Below are 25,755 nucleotides of genomic sequence, written 5' to 3' on the forward strand. Positions count from 1 at the left end.
CTATCTATCTATCTATCTATCTATCTATCTATCTATCTATCTATCTATCTATCTATCTATCTATCTATCTATCTATCTATCTATCTATCTATCTATCTATCTATCTATCTATCTATCTATCTATCTATCTATCTATCTATCTATCTATCTATCTATCACAGCTCCCAGTGGTTGGCACTGCTGTACTGTATGGCAGAGACATTGCAAAAGAACAGATTTATAAAAACATATCAGCTTGCACGTGTCCGCTGGATATCTGTCTTCAAATAAATCCTGATTGTTTTAATAAAATTCCCCAGTGATGAAAACTTTGATGCATGTGTTGCAAAAATGTCCAGAATTTCTGCACTGAAAAAGAATAATCTCTCTGTGTTTTTACATATTGATTTTCTTTGCATAGAAGAGCAAAACCTAAAATGAAAGTGTTTTTAGGTCGATGGGAACATTTTTGTAGAATTTTGTAGCATTTATTGGCATCTTTCAGTGAGAATCCCTCATGGACAGATCCTGCAACCACTTGCATGGAGAGAGAGAGAGAGAGAGAGAGAGAGAGAGAGAGAGAGAGAGAGAGAGAGAGAGAGAGAGAGAGAGAGACACATATTGCAGGATCATGTGATGTTCTCCAGCCTCTAGGATTGGCTGTGAGTAAATGATCTTGTAGTAGGAAGATTGAAACTACAGCTGAGTTGTAGTTTCAGAAAACTGGCTAAACAAAGTCTCACTCTGAGATTCCGTTGCTAATTTCTTTATAGAAATATGACAAAACATTGATGTGTACTTGCCAGCCGCCAAGATGTGTAAAGTTAATCGTCGAATGAACTGGCAACCACTGAGGAAAGGCTGGCGACAGAGTAATCTGATCACATTTTCAGACTGCACTCACAATATGAACAACTTTCTGAATTAGCTGAAGACCTCTAACACTCTCCAGCCAGAAAACAGGACGTTTCAGTAATCAACTGCGGACGACACAAAGTCATGATTCAAAACTGACAAAATGACAAATTATTCAAAATTAAGTGTGTGAGGATAGTTTTACATGGAATATATCTTCTGACTGCAGCTGAAGTGAATTGTTCAAGTTCAAAGAACTTAACTTTCAAGTGCAAAAAGTGGAATATTTAAACAACCTGACCATTCGCCATGTAGAATTACAGAGCCACCATGGAATGCTTTGTTTCTTAATGGGGTTGGGACTTGAGCACTTTGGGGTTTACTGTGTTTTTCAAGGACACTTTGACATACAGGAATATTCAGGCATCCACATTACTAAATTCAGAACATCTATTCTCTGCACCCTTTACTAAGGCAGTCTACTTCTTTTACACAATAGATATTACTCATATGTTTGCCTCTGTACATCACTATAGCTTTCGAGATGAAGCATTAAAGATGGAACTTACGGGGAGCTTTCTTTCATTCAAGGGGTTCAGCAAAATATTGCATTAACGAGTTAGACGTTGCAGCTGTTTTAGTGCAACTTCCCTCTGTTTTCAGTAAGAAAATTTCTTATGAAATTAAACAACTGATGCACAGTTTTCTCTGTAATTGATGATTACAGATAAAAGGTCTGAAGTTGACTCCAAGCCTTGACTTTTCAAATGATACTTTGATTGCAGCACTTGATAAACTGAGTGAGGAATTGGAGTGTCTGGGTTTGTGATTCATGACTTAGTGGTGGTGATGGTCTAGTTGGTAAAGTGTTCGTCTTAAGACCAGAGGATTCTCGGTTCAAATCCTAGCCTGACCGGAAAATCACTAAGAGCCATTGGGCAAGGTATTTAATCCCCTAGTTGCTCCAGGTGTGTAGTGAGCACCTTGTATGGCAGCAGTCTAACATCGGGATGAATGCGAGGCATTATTGTAAAGTGCTTTGAGTGTCTGATGCAGATGGAAAAGTGTTATATAAATGCAGTCCATTGGACTCAACCATTATAAATTTATTTGTATGTGATGAATGTGTTGAACTTAAACTTAAAGGTAAATACATTTTCTTATCTCAGTTGTGATGTTCATGTCTGTGGGTTCTTGGCCTTTGATAGCAAGCGATGCTGCAGAAGAGGTTGTAGAGTCATGAGATTTTTGGACAGACATGTTAATATTTTTGCAGGAGAACAAATTTCAAAGTACAACCCCTGGCAAAAATTATGGAATCACCGGCCTCGGAGGATGTTCATTCAGTTGTTTAATTTTGTAGAAAAAAAGCAGATCACAGACATGACACAAAACTAAAGTCATTTCAAATGGCAACTTTCTGGCTTTAAGAAACACTATAAGAAATCAAGAAAAAAAGATTGTGGCAGTCAGTAACGGTTACTTTTTTAGACCAAGCAGAGGAAAAAAATATGGAATCACTCAATTCTGAGGAATAAATTATGGAATCACCCTGTAAATTTTCATCCCCAAAACTAACACCTGCATCATATCAGATCTGCTCGTTAGTCTGCATCTAAAAAGGAGTGATCACACCTTGGAGAGCTGTTGCACCAAGTGGACTGACATGAATCATGGCTCCAACACGAGAGATGTCAATTGAAACAAAGGAGAGGATTATCAAACTCTTAAAAGAGGGTAAATCATCACACAATGTTGCAAAAGATGTTGGTTGTTCACAGTCAGCTGTGTCTAAACTCTGGACCAAATACAAACAACATGGGAAGGTTGTTAAAGGCAAACATACTGGTAGACCAAGGAAGACATCAAAGCGTCAAGACAGAAAACTTAAAGCAATATGTCTCAAAAATCGAAAAATGTACAACAAAACAAATGAACGAATGGGAGGAAACTGGAGTCAACGTCTGTCACCGAACTGTAAGAAACCGCCTAAAGGAAATGGGATTTACATACAGAAAAGCTAAACGAAAGCCATCATTAACACCTAAACAGAAAAAAACAAGGTTACAATGGGCTAAGGAAAAGCAATCGTGGACTGTGGATGACTGGATGAAAGTCATATTCAGTGATGAATCTCGAATCTGCATTGGGAAAGGTGATGATGCTGGAACTTTTGTTTGGTGCCGTTCCAATGAGATTTATAAAGATGACTGCCTGAAGAGAACATGTAAATTTCCACAGTCATTGATGATATGGGGCTGCATGTCAGGTAAAGGCACTGGGGAGATGGCTGTCATTACATCATCAATAAATGCACAAGTTTATGTTGATATTTTGGACAATTGAAAGGATGTTTGGGGATGATGAAATCATTTTTCAAGATGATAATGCATCTTGCCATAGAGCAAAAACTGTGAAAACATTCCTTGCAAAAAGACACATAGGGTCAATATCAACGAGTAGATCTGATATGATGCAGGTGTTAGTTTTGGGGATGAAAATTTACAGGGTGATTCCATAATTTTTTCCTCAGAATTAAGTGATTCCATATTTTTTTCCTCTGCTTGGTCTAAAAAAGTAACAGTTACTGACTGCCACAATCTTTTTTCTTGATTTCTTATAGTGTTTCTTAAAGCCAGAAAGTTGCCATTTGAAATGACTTTAGTTTTGTGTCATGTCTGTGATCTGCTTTTTTTCTACAAAATTTAAAACAACTGAATGAACATCCTCTGAGGCCGGTGATTCCATAATTTTTGCCAGGGGTTGTATTATGGATCCTGGTGCTACCTGTCTTACTGTATGGTTGTGAGAGTTGGATGCTAACCACAGACCTAAGGTGATGACTTGTGTCTTTGGTACCAGGTCTGTCCGGAGGATCCTTGAGTACAGTGAGAATGACTTTGTTTGAAATGAGAGGTTACTCAGAAAGACATGCCCATATGGCATGCTTCTCTTTGTATGAGCCAGCGCATAGATGCATGAGCTTTGAGGACCCCAGTTGCTGGAGAAGGTCAAGGAGAAGCCCACGTTTCAACGTTTCATCTGGCTGCAGCAGATCAATGCTTATTTTAAGATGTGGGAATGAACTGGTTGTCTGCCCAGGTGGTTGCCATCCAGGAGATTCAGTGAAGTGCAGCACCGGCGCATGCTCCCAAATTGACTTGAATTGAATTTCAGTCAGCGTTACTCCAGGATCTTCAACCATCTTTTTCTGTGCATTTTCTCTGCTTTTACATGTACACCTGAGAGACATCCCAAAATGTACAAAACAGTCAAAAATACCATCAAATATTTGAACTCATTCTGCTGTAATTCACTATGTCACACCTCTCCCTCAACAACCACAACAAGAATATAGGATTCTCCTCTTACTGAACAAATGCTGTCTCAGTTGAACGGTGAGTGGATCTGTGGTGACTTGTCCTTTGGCAGGAGGTGCTGCAGGCCATTATCAAGGTGTAAGCAGTCCCACTGGTTTACTTCCAGTTCAGACTGTGGCTTTACTTGGCGCTGGGATCAGTGATTTATCCTTCTGCTGTTGTTTCCGTCCTGCTGTCCTCAGCACAATCCCGCCATGCCGGCTCTCTGTGAGCACACATTTTCACCGGGCTCATGGCAACACATTCAGCAAACGATGAAAAGATCTTGTATCCCCCACCTTACCCCTACCCCCCCCCAGCACCATCCCGTTAAATGTGATTAAGCGTGCGTCCTTGCTGCACTTGTGTCTGCTGTCTTTCTAATCATGCAGATACCCCTGTTTTTTTCCGGGATAGACTTACACGTGTCTCATGTGCTTTCAGTCACTTAACCTTTATATGTAGAGAACTGCTAAAGAGCAGCGTGCACCATCCTGTGATTAACCACATGGGCTTTTGTTCTTGTGATTAGAATCTGCTGCACAATCCTCTCACAGTCTAATGACTTGAACCTGTAGTGGAGCCAAGGTAGGTTTTTACAAGTCAAATAATCCCTCGTGATAACAAAAGCATTATCTTAACCCAAATGCATCAATCATAGAATGAGATAGAGAGATTCTGTTCAACAGTATGGATTATTGTATTTGTTAAGGTAAGCTCATATATTTGAAGGACAGCCCACGTGAGGACATGTGGAAGCGGGATTAAAGTGAGGGGTGATGCGTTTAAATGCCTGGATTAAGACTGTACTGTGACATTTAGTGGCATGAGTCAATGAAAAATTAGTCAATATGCAGTTTCAATTTTCAATTTATTTTCCTTTATATAGCGCCAAATCACAACAGAGTTGCCTCAAGGCGCTTTACACAGGTAAGGTCTAACCTTACCAACCCCCAGAGCTACAGTGGTAAGAAAAAACTCCCTCTGAGGAAGAAACCTCAAGCAGACCAGACTCAAAGGGGTGGCCCTCTGCTTGGGCCATGCTACAAACATAAATTACAGAAACAATTCACAGAACAATTCACGGATGAATATACAAGAATTACTGTTGGTGCACAGGACAGGAGGGTCGCCAACACAAATAGAACTCACATCTCTGGATGGAGCTGCACCTTAAACAAAGAAAAAACTGAATCAGGCATCAGAAAGACAAGAAATACTGTATAATTTGCCAGCATTAATCAACAAGAAAAACAGAAGAAATACGAGGTCTGTTAGAAAACTCTCCGACCTTTTTATTTTTTAAAAAAACTATATGGATTTGGATCATGTGCGCTTGCATCAGCCAAGCTTAAACCTTTGTGCGCATGCGTGAGTTTTTTCACACCTGTTGGTTGCGTCATTCGCCTGTGGGCAGGCTTTGAGTGAGCACTGGTCCACCCCCCTTGTCGGATTTTCATTGTCAGGGAAATGGCTGAGCGATTGGAGCAGCGCTGAATCAAATTACAACCACAGCGGCGGAGGGCACGCAACGCTCTGAGCGGCCATCGACAGGCTGAAACGACCAGATCATTTCCAAAGTGAACGTCCATGTTGGAAGTCTCACAGGACAAGTTGTGACATGCCCAGCTGTTACACAATTTCTTGGATACTCACTCGACTGAAAAGCCACCGAAAGCCGTCTGAATCTTCCGAATGGTTTCCAACACGGACGTGCTTTTTGTTGTGCACCATTACGCGGCTCTGTCCCGACGCGCGAATTCCTCCGCACGTCTTTCATTACAAAATCTCCTGTAACAGTGGAATGTGCCGCAAAAGTGCTGATGTCCACCTCTTCTGCAATTTCTCTGGTAGTCAGATGACGTCCCAGATCAACACAGCCTTCACTTTGGAAATGATCTGGTCATTTCAGCCTGTCGATGGCCGCTTGGAGCGCGGGGCACCCTCCGCTGCTGTGGGCCATCTTTAATCCGGTTGTAATGGTCTTGAATCTGTGTGATGCCCAGAGTATCCTCACTGAAAGCCGTCTGAATCTTCTGAATGGTTTCCACCTGGCTGTCTCTCACAGTTTCTGGAAAAATTTGATTCAGCACTGCTCCAGTCGCTCAGCCATTTCCCTGAGAATGAAAATCTGACGAGGGGGGTGGACCAGTGCTCACTCAAAGCCTGCCCACAGGCGAATGACGCAACCAACAGGCGTGAAAAAACTCACGCATGCGCACAAAGGTTCAAGCTTGGCTGATGCAAGCGCACATGATTCAAATCCATATAGTTTTAGGTTGGATAGTTTTCTAACAGACCTCGTACTAAGGTGATCACCGGCCGCTAACCCTACGCTGCACTAAAAGACCCAGAATTTAAGTAATAATAATAATAATAATAATATGAAGAACTATATTTCCAATATATAGCACTTTCCAATAATACATACGAAGTGTAATGCAAAGAAAAATACAATTAAAAACTCAATGATACACCAGCAGATCAAAATATTCTTTCCATTACACAAATGGAAACTATTGATTACTTGTTTTATAATCACTTAATTCAAGCATCATTTTATTGATATTTTACTTAAAATTAGAGAAGGTCTACAATCTGCTAACAGATAAATAACTGCATTTTTTCTGCATAACATTGAAAGGAAAACAGTTCTAAATTAAAAAAAAAAATGGGATTGATGTGCAGACGGATGTAAAAGTATGTTCCATATCTGTAGGATGGTTTATGAACACAAGTTACACATGGTCAGTCACTTTCATGTAAATACCCTCAGACAAATAACTTTTATGCCCTGACATTGAATAATTCAGGAGCTGGAACACTTTGAGATCAGAAGTGAAACTTCCCAGCTGGGAATTCCTGACATCTCACTTTGTGTGGATGTCAGGAACACATGTCAAAACAAATGGGAAGTGTGAGACTGTGAAAGAAAAATGTCCCCAAATTTTCCAAGAACAGACAAAAGGAGGTGCCCACGGGATATCACAGAAAACAAAGGATGTAAAATTACAGTATAATAGGTCATGTTCATGACATAGATCAAGAAAACCTCTGATTAAAATTGTAAAACAATAGCAGCTCTTCCACTGTGGAAATAAAAAAATGCAGACTGTCAGTAAATAGGGGGGAATTACTCAAGATATGGAAGATAAAATTTGCTGCAATATGTTTCTTAGCAGTTTGTCCGTACGAAGCGAGAATAGAGCTAATAAAAGTATATTAGAAACAAATAGGCTATGGGGTTGCTTCCCCAGCCACTATATAAATTCTGTATTAATATCTCAAAGCTGTGGTCCTCTGAGCAAAACCAGCAGTTTGTTCCTGCTTTTTCACATTTACAGTTTGCTTTTCATTTTTGATCTTTACATCCAACGGACCTCACATGGGGACATGGTGGTTCATTTTTTGTTTTTGTTTTTTTTGCCCAGATTATTGCATTCCCTTGGAATACCTTTTGCGTTCCCTTGCAATAACTTTTGAGTCCATATTTCCAGCCTGGTGACACACAGGTTCGTTGAATCATTTGAATAGATTGCACATCATAGATAACCAGAACTTAAGTTTTACTTTAACCTGGGGCTCACATACAATAATATACTGGAGGCTTTGTCTGTGAGACACAATGTGATTATGTGCATGATACTCTGAAGTCTATTTGAAATAAAAACGGTCTGTTTTGGCGGAGATTTGATGCACTAGAAGATGCCGTGCGCTTTTTTGGGGGGGAACCTGAGCTTAAGTAGCCAGGGGACGGTAAAAAAAGCAAAGGAAACATAAATGTTCATAAGGCGCACTAACAGGTGTTGCTACTTACACTCACTGTTGTATAAATAAACTATATCTCATATGGAGTCTTACAGCTGTGCAAGTTGTAGCAACTTACACCCTCATCTCACGAGATCCCATTCTGTCGTGAATCCTGTTGCTGTCTGCTGTGTGTGTGTGTGTGTGTGTGTGTGTGTGTGTGTGTGTGTGTGTGTGTGTGTGTGTGTGTGTGTGTGCATATGCGTTCAGTGTCCCCCCACCTGATTCCACTCACTGTGTGCTCTGATAGGCATGAGCTTTAATATGATATTATGTTATTGCGAGGGAACGCAAAAACTATTGTGAGGGAACGCAGTAATATTGCGAGGGAACGCAATAATCTGGGCCAAAATAAATGATCCACCAAGTCAGACACCTTTTGTCTGACTTAGTGCTTAGCTCAGATAAGATAATTATAGTGGGCGATTTTAACATCCACACAGATGCTGAGAATGACAGCCTCAACACTGCATTTAATCTATTATTAGACTCTATTGGCTTTGCTCAAAAAGTAAATGAGTCCACCCACCACTTTAATCATATCTTAGATCTTGTTCTGACTTATGGTATGGAAATAGAAGACTTAACAGTATTCCCTGAAAACTCCCTTCTGTCTGATCATTTTTTTAATAACATTTACATTTACCCTGATGGACTACCCTGCAGTGGGGAATAAGTTTCATTACACTAGAAGTCTTTCAGAAAGCGCTGTAACTAGGTTTAAGGATATGATTCCTTCTTTATGTTCTCTAATGCCATATACCAACACAGTGCAGAGTAGCTACCTAAACTCTGTAAGGGAGTTAGAGTATCTCGTCAATAGTTTTACATCCTCATTGAAGACAACTTTGGATGCTGTAGCTCCTCTGAAAAAGAGAGCTTTAAATCAGAAGTGTCTGACTCCGTGGTATAACTCACAAACTCGTAGCTTAAAGCAGATAACCCGTAAGTTGGAGAGGAAATGGCGTCTCACTAATTTAGAAGATCTTCACTTAGCCTGGAAAAAGAGTTTGTTGCTCTATAAAAAAGCCCTCCGTAAAGCTAGGACATCTTTCTACTCATCACTAATTGAAGAAAATAAGAACAACCCCAGGTTTCTTTTCAGCACTGTAGCCAGGCTGACAAAGAGTCAGAGCTCTATTGAGCTGAGTATTCCATTAACTTTAACTAGTAATGACTTCATGACTTTCTTTGCTAACAAAATTTTGACTATTAGAGAAAAAATTACTCATAACCATCCCAAAGATGTATCGTTATCTTTGGCTGCTTTCAGTGATGCCGGTATTTGGTTAGACTCTTTCTCTCCGATTGTTCTGTCTGAGTTATTTTCATTAGTTACTTCATCCAAACCATCAACATGTTTATTAGACCCCATTCCTGCCAGGCTGCTCAAGGAAGTCCTACCATTATTTAATGCTTCAATCTTAAATATGATCAATCTATCTTTGTTAGTTGGTTATGTACCACAGGCTTTTAAGGTGGCAGTAATTAAACCATTACTTAAAAAGCCATCACTTGACCCAGCTATCTTAGCTAATTATAGGCCAATCTCCAACCTTCCTTTTCTCTCAAAGATTCTTGAGAGGGTAGTTGTAAAACAGCTAACTGATCACCTGCAGAGGAATGGTCTATTTGAAGAGTTTCAGTCAGGTTTTAGAATTCATCATAGTACAGAAACAGCATTAGTGAAGGTTACAAATGATCTTCTTATGGCTTCGGACAGTGGACTTATCTCTGTGCTTGTTCTGTTGGACCTCAGTGCTGCTTTTGATACTGTTGACCATAAAATTTTATTACAGAGATTAGAGCATGTCATAGGTATTAAAGGCACTGCGCTGCGGTGGTTTGAATCATATTTGTCTAATAGATTACAGTTTGTTCATGTTAATGGGGAATCTTCTTCACAGACTAAAGTTAATTATGGAGTTCCACAAGGTTCTGTGCTAGGACCAATTTTATTCACTTTATACATGCTTCCCTTAGGCAGTATTATTAGACGGTATTGCTTAAATTTTCATTGTTACGCAGATGATACCCAGCTTTATCTATCCATGAAGCCAGAGGATACACACCAATTGGCTGGACTGCAGGATTGTTTTGCAGACATAAAGACATGGATGACCTCTAATTTCCTGCTTTTAAACTCAGATAAAACTGAAGTTATTGTACTTGGCCCCACAAATCTTAGAAGCATGGTGTCTAACCAGATCTTTACTCTGGATGGCATTTCCCTGACCTCTAGTAATACTGTGAGAAATCTTGGAGTCATTTTTGATCAGGATATGTCATTCAAAGCGCATATTAAACAAATATGTAGGACTGCCTTTTTGCATTTACGCAATATCTCTAAAATCAGAAAGGTCTTGTCTCAGAGTGATGCTGAAAAACTAATTCATGCATTTATTTCCTCTAGGCTGGACTATTGTAATTCATTATTATCAGGTTGTCCTAAAAGTTCCCTAAAAAGCCTTCAGTTGGTTCAGAATGCTGCAGCTAGAGTACTGACGGGGACTAGCAGGAGAGAGCATATCTCACCCGTGTTGGCCTCTCTTCATTGGCTTCCTGTTGGTTCTAGAATAGAATTTAAAATTCTTCTTCTTACTTATAAGGTTTTGAATAATCAGGTCCCATCTTATCTTAGGGACCTCGTAGTACCATATTACCCCATTAGAGCGCTTCGCTCTCAGACTGCAGGCTTACTTGTAGTTCCTAGGGTATATACCCTCTCTACTTTTAAGATTAGGCTTAAAACTTTCCTTTTCGCTAAGGCTTATAGTTAGGGCTGGATCAGGTGACCCTGGACCATCCCTTGGTTATGCTGCTTTAGACGTAGACTGTGGGGGGGTTCCCATGATGCACTGTTTCTTTCTCTTTTTGCTCCGTATGCATCACTCTGCATTTAATCATTAGTGATCGATCTCTGCCCCCCTCCACAGCATGTCTTTTTCCTGGTTCTTTCCCTCAGCCCCAACCAGTCTCAGCAGAAGACTGCCCCTCCCTGAGCCTGGTTCTGCTGGAGGTTTCTTCCTGTTAAAATGGAGTTTTTCCTTCCCACTGTAGCCAAGTGCTTGCTCACAGGGGGTCGTTTTGACCGTTGGGGTTTTTCATAATTGTTGTATGGCCTTGCCTTACAATGTGGAGCGCCTTGGGGCAACTGTTTGTTGTGATTTGGCGCTATATAAAAAAAAAGTTGATTGATTGATTGATGTCCCTAGGCGGGATCCGTAACATCCTTTTATTTCTTTTTGATTTATTGTTTTTTACAATAACTGCAATATTAAGAAATACGACATACAGAGCAAAACACAAGACATTTCTTTCATGAAAATAATGTCGCTGTCTTATTTTAAGGCCTTTGGTTCCAAATGCTTTACAACAATAATCACTGAAAAATATTTTGTGATGCGGAACAGCCCTCCTGCCCCACCCACCTGCAGTGCGATTGGTCTTTGTAAATTTGGTGAGGGCTATTAGTCACATGGTCAAAGCTGAGCTCATTCGTGTTAAAAACAAACAAACAAACTTAAATATTGGAAAAGCACAAATAAATCTGTCCCCCCTCCCCCTTCAGAGGAGGATTGTGATAAAAATGGCACCGAATCACGACCGTTATTCTCTCAATGCAGTTTTACCAGGTCCAGACCATTTACTGGGCATTTATAGAGACTCAGCACTACCATAAGAGCAGTGACAAGGAAAAACACCTATTTAGCAGGAAGAAACCTAAGCAGAACCAGACTCCAAGGAGGGGACATCTGAGGGACAAACAGACACTCAGAGAGAGACTGTAACTCCTACTGTGACTGCTACTATTAATAATAATATCCATCCATTTTCCATACTCATTTAATCCAATTAAGGGTCACGGGGAGGCAGGAGCCTATCCCAGCAGTGATAGGTTCATGAGACAGGGTTCACCCTGGGCAGGATGCCACTCTGTCACAGGGCCACATATAGAGGAACAAACACATTCACACCTATACAGACAATTTACAGATTCCAGTCTACCCAACCTGTGTGTCTTTGGACGTGGGACAAAACCGGAGGAACCATGAGGAGAACACGCAAACTCCACACAGAAAGGACCCAAGTGGGAAGTGAACCCATGACCTTCTTGCTGTGAGGCAACATTGCTAACCACAAAGACACTGTGCTGCCCAACAACAATAATAATAATAAGAAGAAGAAGAAGAAGAAGAAGGTGACTGGATTGGGCACTCTGACAGTGCAACAACTGCACATTACATGTTTGATGCATGTTCATGCAAATACATTTTGACTCAGCCACATCATAACATGCTTCTTTGTGGCCTTCATGTTTTTTCAGTTCTGTGCAAAACAGAACCAGTTTATCCGTGACAACCACACAACTCTCTCATCTCATGTTTAAACTCTTTGAGCCAAACAGTTATGACCTTGAATTTTATCATCCAGCATCATCCAGGGTCAAAAGTCATGTGACCAATAGAAAGGTGACATATTGCTTCATATTAGTGTTTAATACCAGCCGTAGGCACATCTCAAACAAATTCCGCAAAATAACCATTCTAAGTGAGTTTAAGCTTTCAAGATCACCTGAGATCAGTAGAAAACTGAAATTTGACATCAGTATAGTGATTAAAGGTACGTCTTTCAGCATTTCCTCAAGATAGGTCGTGTACATGTTTCCTTACATAGAAGCATAGTAGAGAAGCTTGAATCTTCGACTGGACTGCGTTGCTTGTCGTGAGGACGTTTCGCTTCAAATCGCAGAAGCTTCCTCAGCTAAAATTCTTGCTCTGGTAGTCTGACTTCCGTCTTGACTCTTGTAGAGAAGACTTCTTCTCTACAAGATTCTTACAAGATACAACATTCTTCTCTACAAGATTCTTACAAGATACAACATTCTTCTCTACAAGAGTCAAGACGGAAGTCAGACTACCAGAGCAAGAATTTTAGCTGAGGAAGCTTCTGCGATTTGAAGCGAAACGTCCTCATGTCAAGCAACCCCAGTCCAGTCGAAGAGTCAAGCTTCTCTACTATGGAAACCACCTGGACAACTGAGAGCCTTCACAGAAACTTACATAGAAGCATTTCAGCAAAGTTTGACCTTGGCCTGTGGCTTTGGCTTTTGACTGATTTTTGGTCCAAATAGAATCAGATTATTTTGTTCATGCATGGACAGACACACAGAACCATAAATAATAGCCCATATCTGCTTTGACTGTGGGCAGGTGTAATAACAAATGAATAAATGTGTACTGTGTAATGAATATCAAACATCCCTGCAGTCATAATTAGAGAAAACACACATTTGTGAGTGGCATGGATTTCTTAAAGTACTTTTGAGGTTGTCACCATAGACTACTGATAAAATACACAACCCAATCTCACACCATTTTGTGATGCATCACCAAAAGTATGTTAATCTGTGGATCATGATACAATCACAAAAATGACACATTTTCATGAGGGGAGCACAAATTTATTTAGTGACGGGAGCATGAAATGCTGTGGTGTGTGTCTGTGGACGTTAAGGATAGGGGAAGGGAGAGTTTGAAATAGTAAAATTAAAAAAAAGTCACAGAAATATGACTCATTTCATCACTAAAGCATGAAAACAGCATGGGACTGGGCTGAAAATACAATTTTCTCATTAAATCAGTGAAATTCCTGTATTAAATTTCCAAGTAAGTCAACTGAGAAGGCACAAAACTCGGAACAGTACTCTACTTTTCTCTCATTGGTAGAAATGAAGCAGGAGGGTGCTGTTACATGAAATTACAAATATAGAAATCAATGGACAGACTAATCTGACTAAAAATGTAAGTATCTCTTCTTTGATCTGAGATCTAACGCTCCACCCAATTGTCATTTAAATCCGTGTATGTCTTTTGGAGATGTACTGCTGAAAATAAAGCAAATTCCAACGAAAACATTTCTGTAGACATATAACTGTCTTCTAAAAAAGAAAAAAAAAAATATTTCCTCACATAATCTCAATGTAAACAGAATAACATCATGCCCTCTATATTTTCTAAACTAAGGTGTGATTTTTCTGTGTTCCTTTCTGCCCATGCCCGTGTTTGCACCTACTCGTAGATCTAGAACACTGCATGCTATTTGTTCTGACTGAAAAATAACTCAACGGTTGAATATAATTAATTTCTGGTCTGTAGAGCAGCATTAAGAGACAATATCTTCACAGCGTCGATATCTGTGTGAAGGACGAGCTGGTGCACAATAACTGCAGGAAGATGTCTGTGTGTGATCTCCTCTGCAACACATTGTTGAAGACATCCCACAGCTGAGTGATCAGGCCTCTGTTCAGGTGGAAATGATGGATGTGCAGCACATCAGTTAAACTCAGCAGATTTCAAAGTTTTTTCTACAGCAGTACACACAGTATGTTCCCTAGTTGTACATTTGTCACGCTTACTGGAACGGCGTGGCTGGACACAAATGCAGCATTCAGATGTCAATAAAACAGGGTTCTATCAGAGTTCAGGCAGGGTTCGGTACACAGGTAGGCAGGCCAAGATAAGCAACAGGATCTGAAGCATTAGGAAGAGACAATGTCAAAAAATAGTCAGGCAGGTCAAAAACACAGGTAGGCAAAAAACAGGACAAAAATGCTCAGAAGAAAAAATGCTCAAAAGTGACTCAAGGCTCAACAATCTCACAACCGAACAGGGTGAAAGGTGGGACTTAAATAGAGTGAGTGATTAGCAGTAAATGCAGGACAGGTGTGTCTGTAAAGATCTGGAAAGGGGTGTGGCAAGCAGGAGAGAGGCTCACAGGGAAACACCCATCACCAAGCAGAAGACAGCAGACAAGAAAAGTCCCTCCACCAAATCCCCAAGCAAACATAACAGTGACAGAAAATTGGCAGAAACAAAATAAAGAAAACAAAAAGACACTTCATCATGACAACATTAGCTTGCTTTAAATCTTCAAAGGTTATTTCTTTCTCATACAAGTAATCAAGCACTTGAAGTCCTATTCATTGCTATACTCAAAGCCCAAACCTGGAATGTCAAGACCAAGGCAAGAGAATTTAACCCCAAAGCCCAAACCAAGGCGGTGACTCTTCAAGGTCAATGCCGAGGCATACATCATGTTTGGTGTACGTTTGGTAGCAAGGCATGAAGTGGAGCTTCCTCTTTGGCTTTAGTGATGAGGCAGCCATCCCCTATATATATATATATATATATATATATATATATATATATATATATATATATATATATATATATATATATATATATATATATATATATATATATATATATATATATATATATATATATATATATATAAGACACAATTACTAACAAAACCAGAAGGAGCATGTGGTACTTCTTAACTGCTGGTGTTACCTGAGTTTGCCAGTCCAGATAAAAGCCAGCAGTTGGATGGTGCATTAGAGCGAATCCTTAAAGTTTTCCTCTCAAATCCCTCAACCAGGAAATGGCAGGAGGCTCCTAACAAGCACTTGGTTTGTGAACAAAAGGCAAGATATAGGTGAGATGTACAACAAAATGGCTACTTTTTTCTTTCTTTCTTTCTTTTTTACCTCATGCTATGAAATTGATGACCTAGATCAGGGGTGGCCAAGTTCGGTCCTCGAGAGCCACATTCCTGACGCTCTTAGTTGTCTCCCTGCTCCAACACACCTGAATCCAATGAAAGGCTCATTAAAAGTCTGCTAACGAGTCTTTCATTGGATTCAGGTGTGTTGGAGCAGGGAGACAACTAGGAGCGTCAGGAATCTGGCTCTCGAGGACCGAACTTGGCCACCCCTGACCTAGACTGTAGAGAGAGAGAGAGAGAGAGAGAGAGAGACAGAGAGAGAGAGAGAGAGAGAGAGCTTTGCACCTCGCCTTTAAAGAAAAAATATCAAGAAGAGGAGAAAAACATTGCTCTACTTTTGTCTCCCAGACCCTCTCCCACTGATGGAAATTTCTTTAGCTGGTGTTAAGACTGTACAGCTTTGATGGCGCCCTCAACCAACATGGCAACGCATAACACTTACGGGATTATTGCAAAAAGCAGTGGTGACCTTGTGAAGAGATTTAATCCAGGAAGTCTTTGATGGAGATCAGCATGCTGGAGATGGTTAGTTCAACAAGCACATTATGATTATGTGGCACACTCACACTTTATCTTCAAAGAACGTTGACATTTCTTTCCGCCAACATCTTTAACTACGCGGTATGTGGTGTGTCCAAAAGATTAGAGGAGCCCCCGCTTTGAATATTTCAGACAGACTTTACTGTCTTCACCTAGCACTCAGTCCAGCAAGTTTCTGTCATAAAACTAATGATCTGGATCATAGATGGCACCCGTTATCAGAACTTACTAAAAACTATTTGTTCTTACATCAAAAAGGTTGGTTGTAGTTGTATCCCCATACTTTCTGTGGTTAAACCAACCATAGCTGATTCAATGTATGTGGCCTACTCAGACTGCCAACTATCACCATTTAGAAGCACTAGTACTACCATCAGGTTGTTCATTCTACAACCGCCAATCACAAAACATTGGAGTGGTATGGACAATGAAAAGAAAAAATTATCATGATTTGGTACAAAAGCAATATTCATAAAAGGCTAAGTGTTGGAGGAGCGACGATGGGCAGAGGATCTCCAGTTTGTCAAAAATGCTTGAGAAACTTATTGAAATGTTTAAAAAGAAAGAAAGAAATATGTTTCTCTACACTGCATAATATCATAAAAAAAATTCACAGAATCTGAAGGAATTTTAGTGTGTAATGGGCAAGGGTGCAATGTATCCCTCACAAGGCACTGTATTTACAGACATCATTCATCAATAGCTGATATATGTAAACACATGTGGAAGGGTAAACCCTGGCACCCTGTCTCTTACACAGTGCCCACTGACATGTGCTCCACCGCCCCGTGACCTTCAACAGGAGTAAGCCGGTTCAGACAGTGAATGAATGAATGAGTGAATGAATGAATGCTGTTATTTCAGAGCAATGCATGTTGTTTTCACGATGACTGCCTGGCCTGCCTGCAGTCCTGACCCTGTCCCCAACAGAGAATGAGTGAAGAATGTTCAAATGACAAAATGAACAATGACAATATCGTACTGCTGCACATCTGAAAATAAGTTTACAAGGAAGAATGGGACAAAATAACACCTAAAACATTTCATCACTTGATACCCTCAGTACCAGAATATCTGTGTTGTGAAGACGAATAGCAACATTACAACATGGTAAATGCTTTAGCTTCCCAACTTTTTTGGAATCTGTTGCAAGCCTTAAATGCAGGAATGGATATATATCAACAAATGAAGTTGACCAGGAAAAAAAAAAAAATCTTAAATATATTTGGTTCATACTGTCAGCCATGAAATAAAAGTCAATGTGAGAATCACTCTTGTGTTTCTTTAATCTTTTCATCATCCATACAGCCCCACCTTTTTCAGTTTTGCAGTTGTACGTTTGTTAATATTTTAATTGTACCATGGTATAATTATCCTTTGGTTTGGACATGCAGTTAAACTCCTGACTAGACAAAACCAGCAAACCATGGTCTGCCTGAACGTTGGGGAGTTTGCCTATGGAATGGTAGTTTATTTTGCAATGAAAAGATGATGCAAAAGAAGTGATCTTGTGAAGTGATTGTAGATGAGGTGTAGCACCAAATTTAGTTTGGACTTCGTTTAGAATCAATACTGCACAGGATTTGAAGCCGTATCCAGGAATGCATTGAAATCCTGGATCTCACGCTTGATCCAGTGCATTTGTAAACTACTCGTGACTCCTTATTCAGTTTCTCAAGAGGTGCAATTAGGGCATCTTTTGATTCCACATCAGGACATCCTTTGATTCCACATCAGGACATCCTTTGATTCCACATCAGGACATCCTTTGATTCCACATCAGGACATCTTTTGATTCCACATCAGGACATCCTTTGATTCCACATCAGGACATCCTTTGATTCCACATCAGGACATCCTTTGATTCCACATCAGGGCATCCTTTGATTCCACATCAGGACATCCTTTGATTCCACATCAGGACATTCCACTGAGATTTTGCATTTGTATTTGAATTCAGAATTTGTTGAAGAAAAGGCACGCCTGAAGCACCAATATGAAGTCATATGTCACCTTTCTGTTGGTCACATGCCCTATGACCTTGGGTTACCCAGAAATCTCAAGGTGATAAGAACTGTTTTTACCAAACAGTTTGAAGAGAATATCACTGCCATTAAAAAAAAAAGCTTTTCATCTTAAACACAGATTCTCATTGATTTGTGTTTTTTTTTCCTCTGTGTTGCAGTTTAACTTTGTCGGAAAACTCCTCGGGCCACGTGGGAACTCGTTAAAGAGACTACAGGAGGACACTCTCACAAAGATGTCAATTCTCGGAAAAGGATCAATGAGAGACAAAGAAAAGGTATCGCCCCGCACTCTGATTTCTGTCTTTTCCCACCATTCATCTAAAGGGCTTTAAAACAGTTTACAAAGGAGGTGGGTGGATTGAGTGATTCTTTCCCATTTTTTAAGCATGTGTTCATATTCATTATTTTTTTTAAACATTTTTTGGATTTTTTTGCAGCACAGTAACAGATTTACATGCTGCAAATTTGTGCTCATGCCCCAGTTTTGCCATGTTCCAAAATAGATATTCTACTCCACAAGCTTCTTCATCATAAAGACCTTCACCTTGTGTAAACCTGAAACAAAACCTAAAACTAAATTAAATTTTATGTACAGTATACACACACAGTATGTCTATCTATCTATCTATCTATCTATCTATCTATCTATCTATCTATCTATCTATCTATCTATCTATCTATCTATGCGAGAGAGAGAGAGAGAGAGAGAGAGAGAGAGAGAGAGAGAGAGAGAGAGAGAGAGAGAGAGAGAGAGAGAGAGAAAGAGATATTGCCTAAAAAACAGTCTTTTTTAGAGATTCGATTACTGAGAATGGTAGTTCTGTTTTTTCAGATGGTCACATCATGATTTTGTTCATTAAAAGTGCTCTTCTGAGTCGTAAACTATTACAGGAGGCACATTTGACTGCATGAAGCAAATCATCTGGGATAAACAATGTATTGAAACATGAGTAAAAACATCTGTAATGTTGCACAGATCTGTGTTGTCATGATAAATAGTGTAGTACTGCGAGCAAGTGTTCCAGTAACTTATAAAGTCATGCAACACATTGATACTGTTAAATTTTGGAAAGCAAAAACAGAAAAAAAAAATTGGTTAAGGTAATAGCATTTTAAAATGGAATAGTTTGCACCATCTGTCATGCTTAGTTTCATATTACAGGGTAACATATGTCATACGTCATAGAACCAATGGACGCCGACCTTGTTTGACCTTTACTCTGGAGCCCAAGCATTCAGCACAGTCAAAACGATTCCATGTATTAATCCTTTTATCGCAACCAATAATTTGCATCACTTTTTACCAAAATTGGAGCAACTTTAACTTTTGACCCCTGTACAAACTGAAACTGACCTTTGTCATCATTTTTGCCATTTTTACCCCATAACTCCTGAACATTCAGTCACAGATAGTCCAAACTATACCTTTTTGGAATCATTATGATCAAATAATGTGGTATAGCGTTCAACATGATTGGATCATTTAAATTTTGACCCCTGTGTAATTCTTTATTGACCCTCATTAGAGGTCAGCTCCAGGATGGCTCCACATCTGAAAATAAACATTAGTTAATTTAGAATATGTGTGCCAAATTCCATGCTTTTATCACAAAATGAACTTATTTTTTGCTATGCCACCCCACTACCATTATAGTTTGGAGTGGAACCAATTAAGGGGTTTATCCAGGATTTTTCTTTTTTTCACTTTGTTAAGATTACAATATAGGATGGTCACCATCAATTTGTTGATAATTAATAGATAGACCATCATGAAAAAAAGAGGCATTCACACTGGCATTCTTAGAAGACATTTCAAAAATATATTTAATGCCACGCAGATCCCGACAAAGGTCCAGGTTTTATGGATCAAAATATGAATTTTTGCTGTGTGAGTGGAAGTTAAATTCAACTAGTAACCTGCATCTCATTTTTTCACATGTATTCTTTGAACGTACAAAGGTAATATTGATTTCTGATGGACTAAACTCAACAACATGATGAACCCTTTAAGGCATATAAATGAGAAAGCCAGCTTTCACGTGAGTGTTCTCATTACATTAAAGGAAGTCCAACATGAAGAAATTCCTGTATTTTCCTTCTCCATCAGATTCGTCTTCATGGAACCTGTGGTTAAAATAAGTGCTACAGTGTTGGTGGAAATAGCAGATGCTTCTATTTTCAGATGTATTTTCAAAGGGGGAACAAAAAAGCCAAAAAAAAAAACACCCCCACTGTCTTATATCTGTGCCAGGGCAGTAACTGATTATAATTTGCTTTGAAATTGTTTCATGATTGAAGAGCACATTGTGCTACGGCAAACATCACACTTTTTTTTTCTGTAATGAAATATTAACAGCACTTTTGAAAAAAAAAGTTTTTTATTCTTTTAAAAACACTATATAATTGAAATTACAGGCACGATGAAGTTTAACCGTGTATTGTTACACAGCTCTTCAGCAGCAGAATTGATTTCATGCTCGACCGGTTAACACGGAACAAATCGCCTTCACGTGACTCGTCTGTATCTCGGCCCTTCATCTGTTTGTCGGGGCTGATTTGTTGCAGGCGATGATTCCTGCTATCATAGAGCACATTCCTTATGAATGCTGTGATCGATAGCCTTTGATGGTAAACTCCTCTCGAGTACCGGGAGAAAACATCCATCATGGGGATGTGCTGACCTCGGCAGCCCTTACCTGCCTGCGTAAAGCCACTGCGGGATTTATGACTGACAGCTTTCTGTCAGGGACGCCGTGTGCAGTGCAGCTTCATCTATTTTAGGCAGCGGGTGCAGAATGCATGCTTGCTATAAAACTGCAAGCTTTCTTCAGCGATTAAAAAAGCCTGCTGACTCTCTGTTTGACTTCATGCACGGAGTTGGAAGACACAAATTTACTCACTTCTGCAGAGCAAGTAAAGTTGTTACATTCAGGTATACGAGGTGGATTCAAAAAGTATCTGACCTTATTGTATCCCCATGAAGCTTGCAAGTCGCCTTATGTTGGGGATGTGTAGGGAACCTTCTTGAACATGTGTGAATTTTTCCCACCCACAGAGCGCATCAGTCACCAGCACTCAGCCCGAGAGTGAACACGTCTACTGAGCACACGTCACTTTGGTATAATATGATTGAAAAACCTGAGGATTGGTATTGCATCAAATTTTGCCAAAACCTTGGCGATACCCGAATGGAAACCATGTGCAAGATTCAGCAGGCTTTTGATGGTGATGTTATGAGCACAGCGGTAATCCGGTAAACCATCCACAAGCTGAAATGACCAAGTGATCAACAGAATCCAGACTTTGGTCTTTGATGACCGTGGTGTCATCATCAAAGAACTTGTGGAGGAGGTGGGGCCAAGCACTGGTTCGGTACATTCCTTTTTGGCAGAGGATTTGGGCATGCAGAGAGTATTGCACTTTGAAAAATTTTGCCTCTTAGTATTCAATTAAAGGACACACAGTCTTATGTTACCAATATGCTCAAAATTCGCCTTGTGTGGAAACAGTATAGAATTTTGACGCACATGGGTTAAAATACAGTGACAAAACACTGACATCCTGTCTGTGGCAATGCAGAGGATGTGGAGAGTTTTTTCTGACCTTTAAACAGCAAACTTGGCCAGATGGGCAGAGTTTGCTAACACGTTACCAAAGGCTTTTTTGGGAAGAATTCAGGATAATGTAAGAACATACGAGGTCTGTTAGAAAAGTATCCGACCTTATTATTTTTTTCAAAAACCATATGGATTTGAATCAAGTGTGATTGCGTCAGACAAGCTTGAACCCTCATGCGCATGCGTGAGTTTTTTCCACGCCCGTTGGTTGCGTCATTCGCCTGTGAGCAGGCTTTGAGTGAGGAGTGGTCCACTCCCTCGGCGGATTTTCATTGTCAGGAAATGGCGGAATGATTTGGGCTTTTTTTCCATCAGAATTTTTTCAGAAACTGTTAGAGACTGGCACCTGGAAACCATTCGAAAAATTGATCTGGCTTTTGGTGAAAATTTTACAGGCTTCACAGAGAATAAGGACTGTTACTACAGCTTTAAGGACGGCTTTAAGGACGCTCGGCGGGCCGCGCTGCGTGCCGCCATCGAGAGCCACAAACCACCAGATCATTTCTAAAGGGATGGCTCTGTGGATCCGAGACCGTCGTGTGCACTTTCTCTGGTTATCACAAGAGCTGGACATCAACCATTTTCTGGCAGATTTCACTTTTAACAAGAGATTTTGTCATGGAAAGCCGAGCGGAGGCTTCACGTGACACGACCGATTTGCTGATGGAGTGAGACAAAGGAACACCTCCGTTTCCTAGCCGAGCGTCCTTAAAGCCATCCTTAAAGCTGTAGTAACAGTCCTTATTCTCTGTGAAGCCCGTAAAATTTTCACCGAATGGTTTCCAGCTGCTTGTTTCTAACAGTTTCTGACAAAAATTCTTATGGAAAAAAAGCCCAAATCATTCCGCCATTTCCTGACAATGAAAATCCGACGAGGGGGTGGACCACTCCTCACTCAAAGCCTGCTCACTGGTGAATGACGCAGCCGACAGGCGTGGAAAAACCCACGCATGCGCACGAGGGTTCAAGCTTGTCTGACGCAATCACACGTGATTCAAATCCATATGGTTTTTGAAAAAAACAATAAGGTCAGATACTTTTCTAATAGACCTCGTATTTCTGTTGGACAGGTAACACAAACACTCACACAGGTCTGACGTTTTTCTTGATTTGCCAAAATGTGTCGTTGAGGAGAAGAAGATGTTATGATAGTTTTATATGACTCTATATCAAGTCAGAATTGGTCAGATGTTTTTGTTGATGATGTTGACAGGTCATATGATGCTTTCATTTCCATTTTTTCCAGTTTGTATAATAAACACTGTCCATTTGTTGACAAAATATATAGAAATCTGTTATGTGGGCCGCTGAAGAGGAGGTACTGCTGGCCCACCACCACCAGAGGGTGCCCTGCTTGGAGTGCGGGCTCCAAGCACGAGAGGGCGCCAGACCCAGAAGAAGTGACAGCTGTCATTCATCCTCTGCACCAGCTGTCACTCGTTCATCATCATCATCACCACCATAAAAGCCGGACTGCAACTCCACCTCCTCGCCGAGAAATCGCAACTACTGAAGAGGTAATTTCTCTGCTGATTGACACTTTGTGTGTAATAACCTGAACTTCTGTTGCAGCCGTTTTCCTGGAGTGTTGCCTTGTCTGGGGAATTGTCGTTTGATGTGACAGCGACGGCTTCACCTCACACCCCAACCCAGATAAGTGGTTAACCAGGAGCTGCACGAGTGTGTGATTGGAGGTGGAGGTGCTCCCTCCTAACTGTGTATGGACTGTGGATTACTGAGTGTGCGGACTCACAGTCATTCATCTTATCTCTGCTTTCTGACAGCAGTACCAGGGTCGACAGCCGAAGAAAGAGGCCACCTGGGGACTTGGGACTTGGCGGCTCCGGTGTTCTTCAGACCGTTCGTGGTGGAAGCCGTGTGGGACGCGGCTTCTCTCTCGTCGGGGGTCTTCTATCTTCGAGCCTGCCCACACGTCACCTGGTGTCAATTGACTGTGCAGATTTCTGTGAATTTAGTTGTGTATTATCACAACATTAAATTGTTACTTTTTGGCTTATTCATTGTCCGTTCATTTGCGCCCCCTGTTGTGGGTCCGTGCTACGACACCTTCCCAACAGAAATCAATATAGCAACAAACCATGGATAACTAAGGGGCTTCAGAGGGCATGTAAAAAGAAAAACGTACTATATAAACAATTCATAAAACTATGAACTAAGGAAGCTGAAAGTAAGTATAAAACATATAAGAATAAGTTAATCAATATCATATCAACACATGGAACATATTAAATTAAATAGTAAAAAAGAATAGAGTAACTAGAGATTATCCTTCATTTTTTCAGAGTAACAACTACATCACGATTGATAACGACGAGTCTATTGCTGAACACTTTAATGAATACTTCATTAATGTGGGTAAAAATCTTGCCAGTAAAATTGACTCATCAACTAATAACTTCTGGGTAAATAATTCAACGTTTAACAAATCTGTTTCAATGTTCATTGGTGGTACTCATGAAAGGGAAATACTTGATCTGGTTCATGGTTCTAAAAGTTAGAAATCGACTGATTTTAATAATTTGGATATGGCTTTATTAAAAAAAGTTATTGATTGTATAGTAAAACCGTTCAATTATATTTGCAATATGTCACTAAGTACTGGTAAATTTCCTTCTCAAATGAAAATAGCCAAAGTAATTCCTCTGTTTAAAACTGGTGACAAACACACATTTTCTAATTATAGACCTATATCACTCCTGCCACAATTTTCCAAAATTTTGGAAAAAATATTTGCTAAAAGATTAAATGATTATTTACTGAAGCATAACATCATTTGTGAAGAACAATATGGATTCAGAAGGTCTCAAACTACATCACATGCTTTGATGGACTTTGAGGAAAGTATAGCAACTGCAATTGACAATAAACAATACACAATAGGTGTTTTTTTTTTTTTGATTTACAGAAAGTGTTTGACACAATCAACCATGGAATACTATTAATTAAACTGCAGAAATATGGAATCAGAGGTCTGGCATATGAATGGATAGCTAGTTATTTACAAGGCAGATTTCAGTATGTTCAATTCAATAATACAAATTCTGAACTCAGGGATGTCATGTGGGGTGCCGCATGGCTCAGTGCTGGGTCCTTTGTTGTTTATAATCTATATCAGGGGTAGGCAACCTGTTCCAGAAAGAGCCATGAGGGTGCAGGTTTTCTTTGCAGCCACTGACTCCACCAGGTGATTTTACTGATTAATATCACTTTGAGCAGATGGAATCAGTTAATCAGTGAAATCACCTGGTGGAGTCAGTGACTGCAAAGAAAACCTGCACCCTCATGGCTCTTTCTGGAACAGGTTGCCTACCCCTGATCTATATAAATGATATAAGTTGGGTGTCGAGTTCATTGAGATGTGTCCTTTTTGCGGATGATACAACTGTGTTCTGTAGCGGTGAAAATCTTGAACAGCTTCTGGACATAGTGGAGAAAGAACTGGAACAATTTAAGGTTTGGTTTGATGCTAATAAGTTGTCACTCAACCTTGGGAAAACTAAATGTATTATATTTGGAAATAAACAGGCACCCAAATGTAAAAATTTAACTATAAACAATAAGGAAATTGAGTTAGTAAGAGAGAATAAATTTTTAGGTGTTAGAATTGATAATAAACTTAGCTGGAAACCACATATAAATTATGTGAAATCAAAATTGTCAAAAACTATAGCCATTTTGTATAAAGCCAAAGACCTACTGCCGCAAGAAGGGTTACTTACTTTATATCATTCTCTGATGGTACCATATATGACATATTGTGTTGAGTCATGGGGAAACACAAATCAAATACCAATCCAATATTCCTTTTGCAAAAACGAGCCATACGAATCATCTGCAATAAACAATATCGTGAACCAACTCATTCTCTATTTGTGTCTTTAAATTTATTAAAATTCATAGATTTGGTCGATTACATTAAAATTCAAACTTTATTTCGAGCGAAAAACCAAGCCTTACCGAGACATGTCCAGAGTCTGT

General features: G+C 39.8%; 1 protein-coding gene across 1 annotated transcript in view; it reads left to right on the top strand.

Moving 5' to 3' along the window:
- khdrbs3 (KH domain containing, RNA binding, signal transduction associated 3) overlaps positions 1 to 25,755 on the top strand; it is a 216,221-nt gene that overhangs the window by 135,215 nt on the left and 55,251 nt on the right. Inside the window, exon 3 of the mRNA XM_034160909.1 lies at positions 18,298 to 18,414. Within this exon, the coding sequence (XP_034016800.1) occupies positions 18,298 to 18,414 (117 nt within the window). The remainder of the gene's footprint in view (positions 1 to 18,297; positions 18,415 to 25,755) is intronic.

This window comes from Thalassophryne amazonica, chromosome 20 (genome assembly GCF_902500255.1).
Source record: "Thalassophryne amazonica chromosome 20, fThaAma1.1, whole genome shotgun sequence".
NCBI lineage: Eukaryota > Metazoa > Chordata > Actinopteri > Batrachoidiformes > Batrachoididae > Thalassophryne > Thalassophryne amazonica.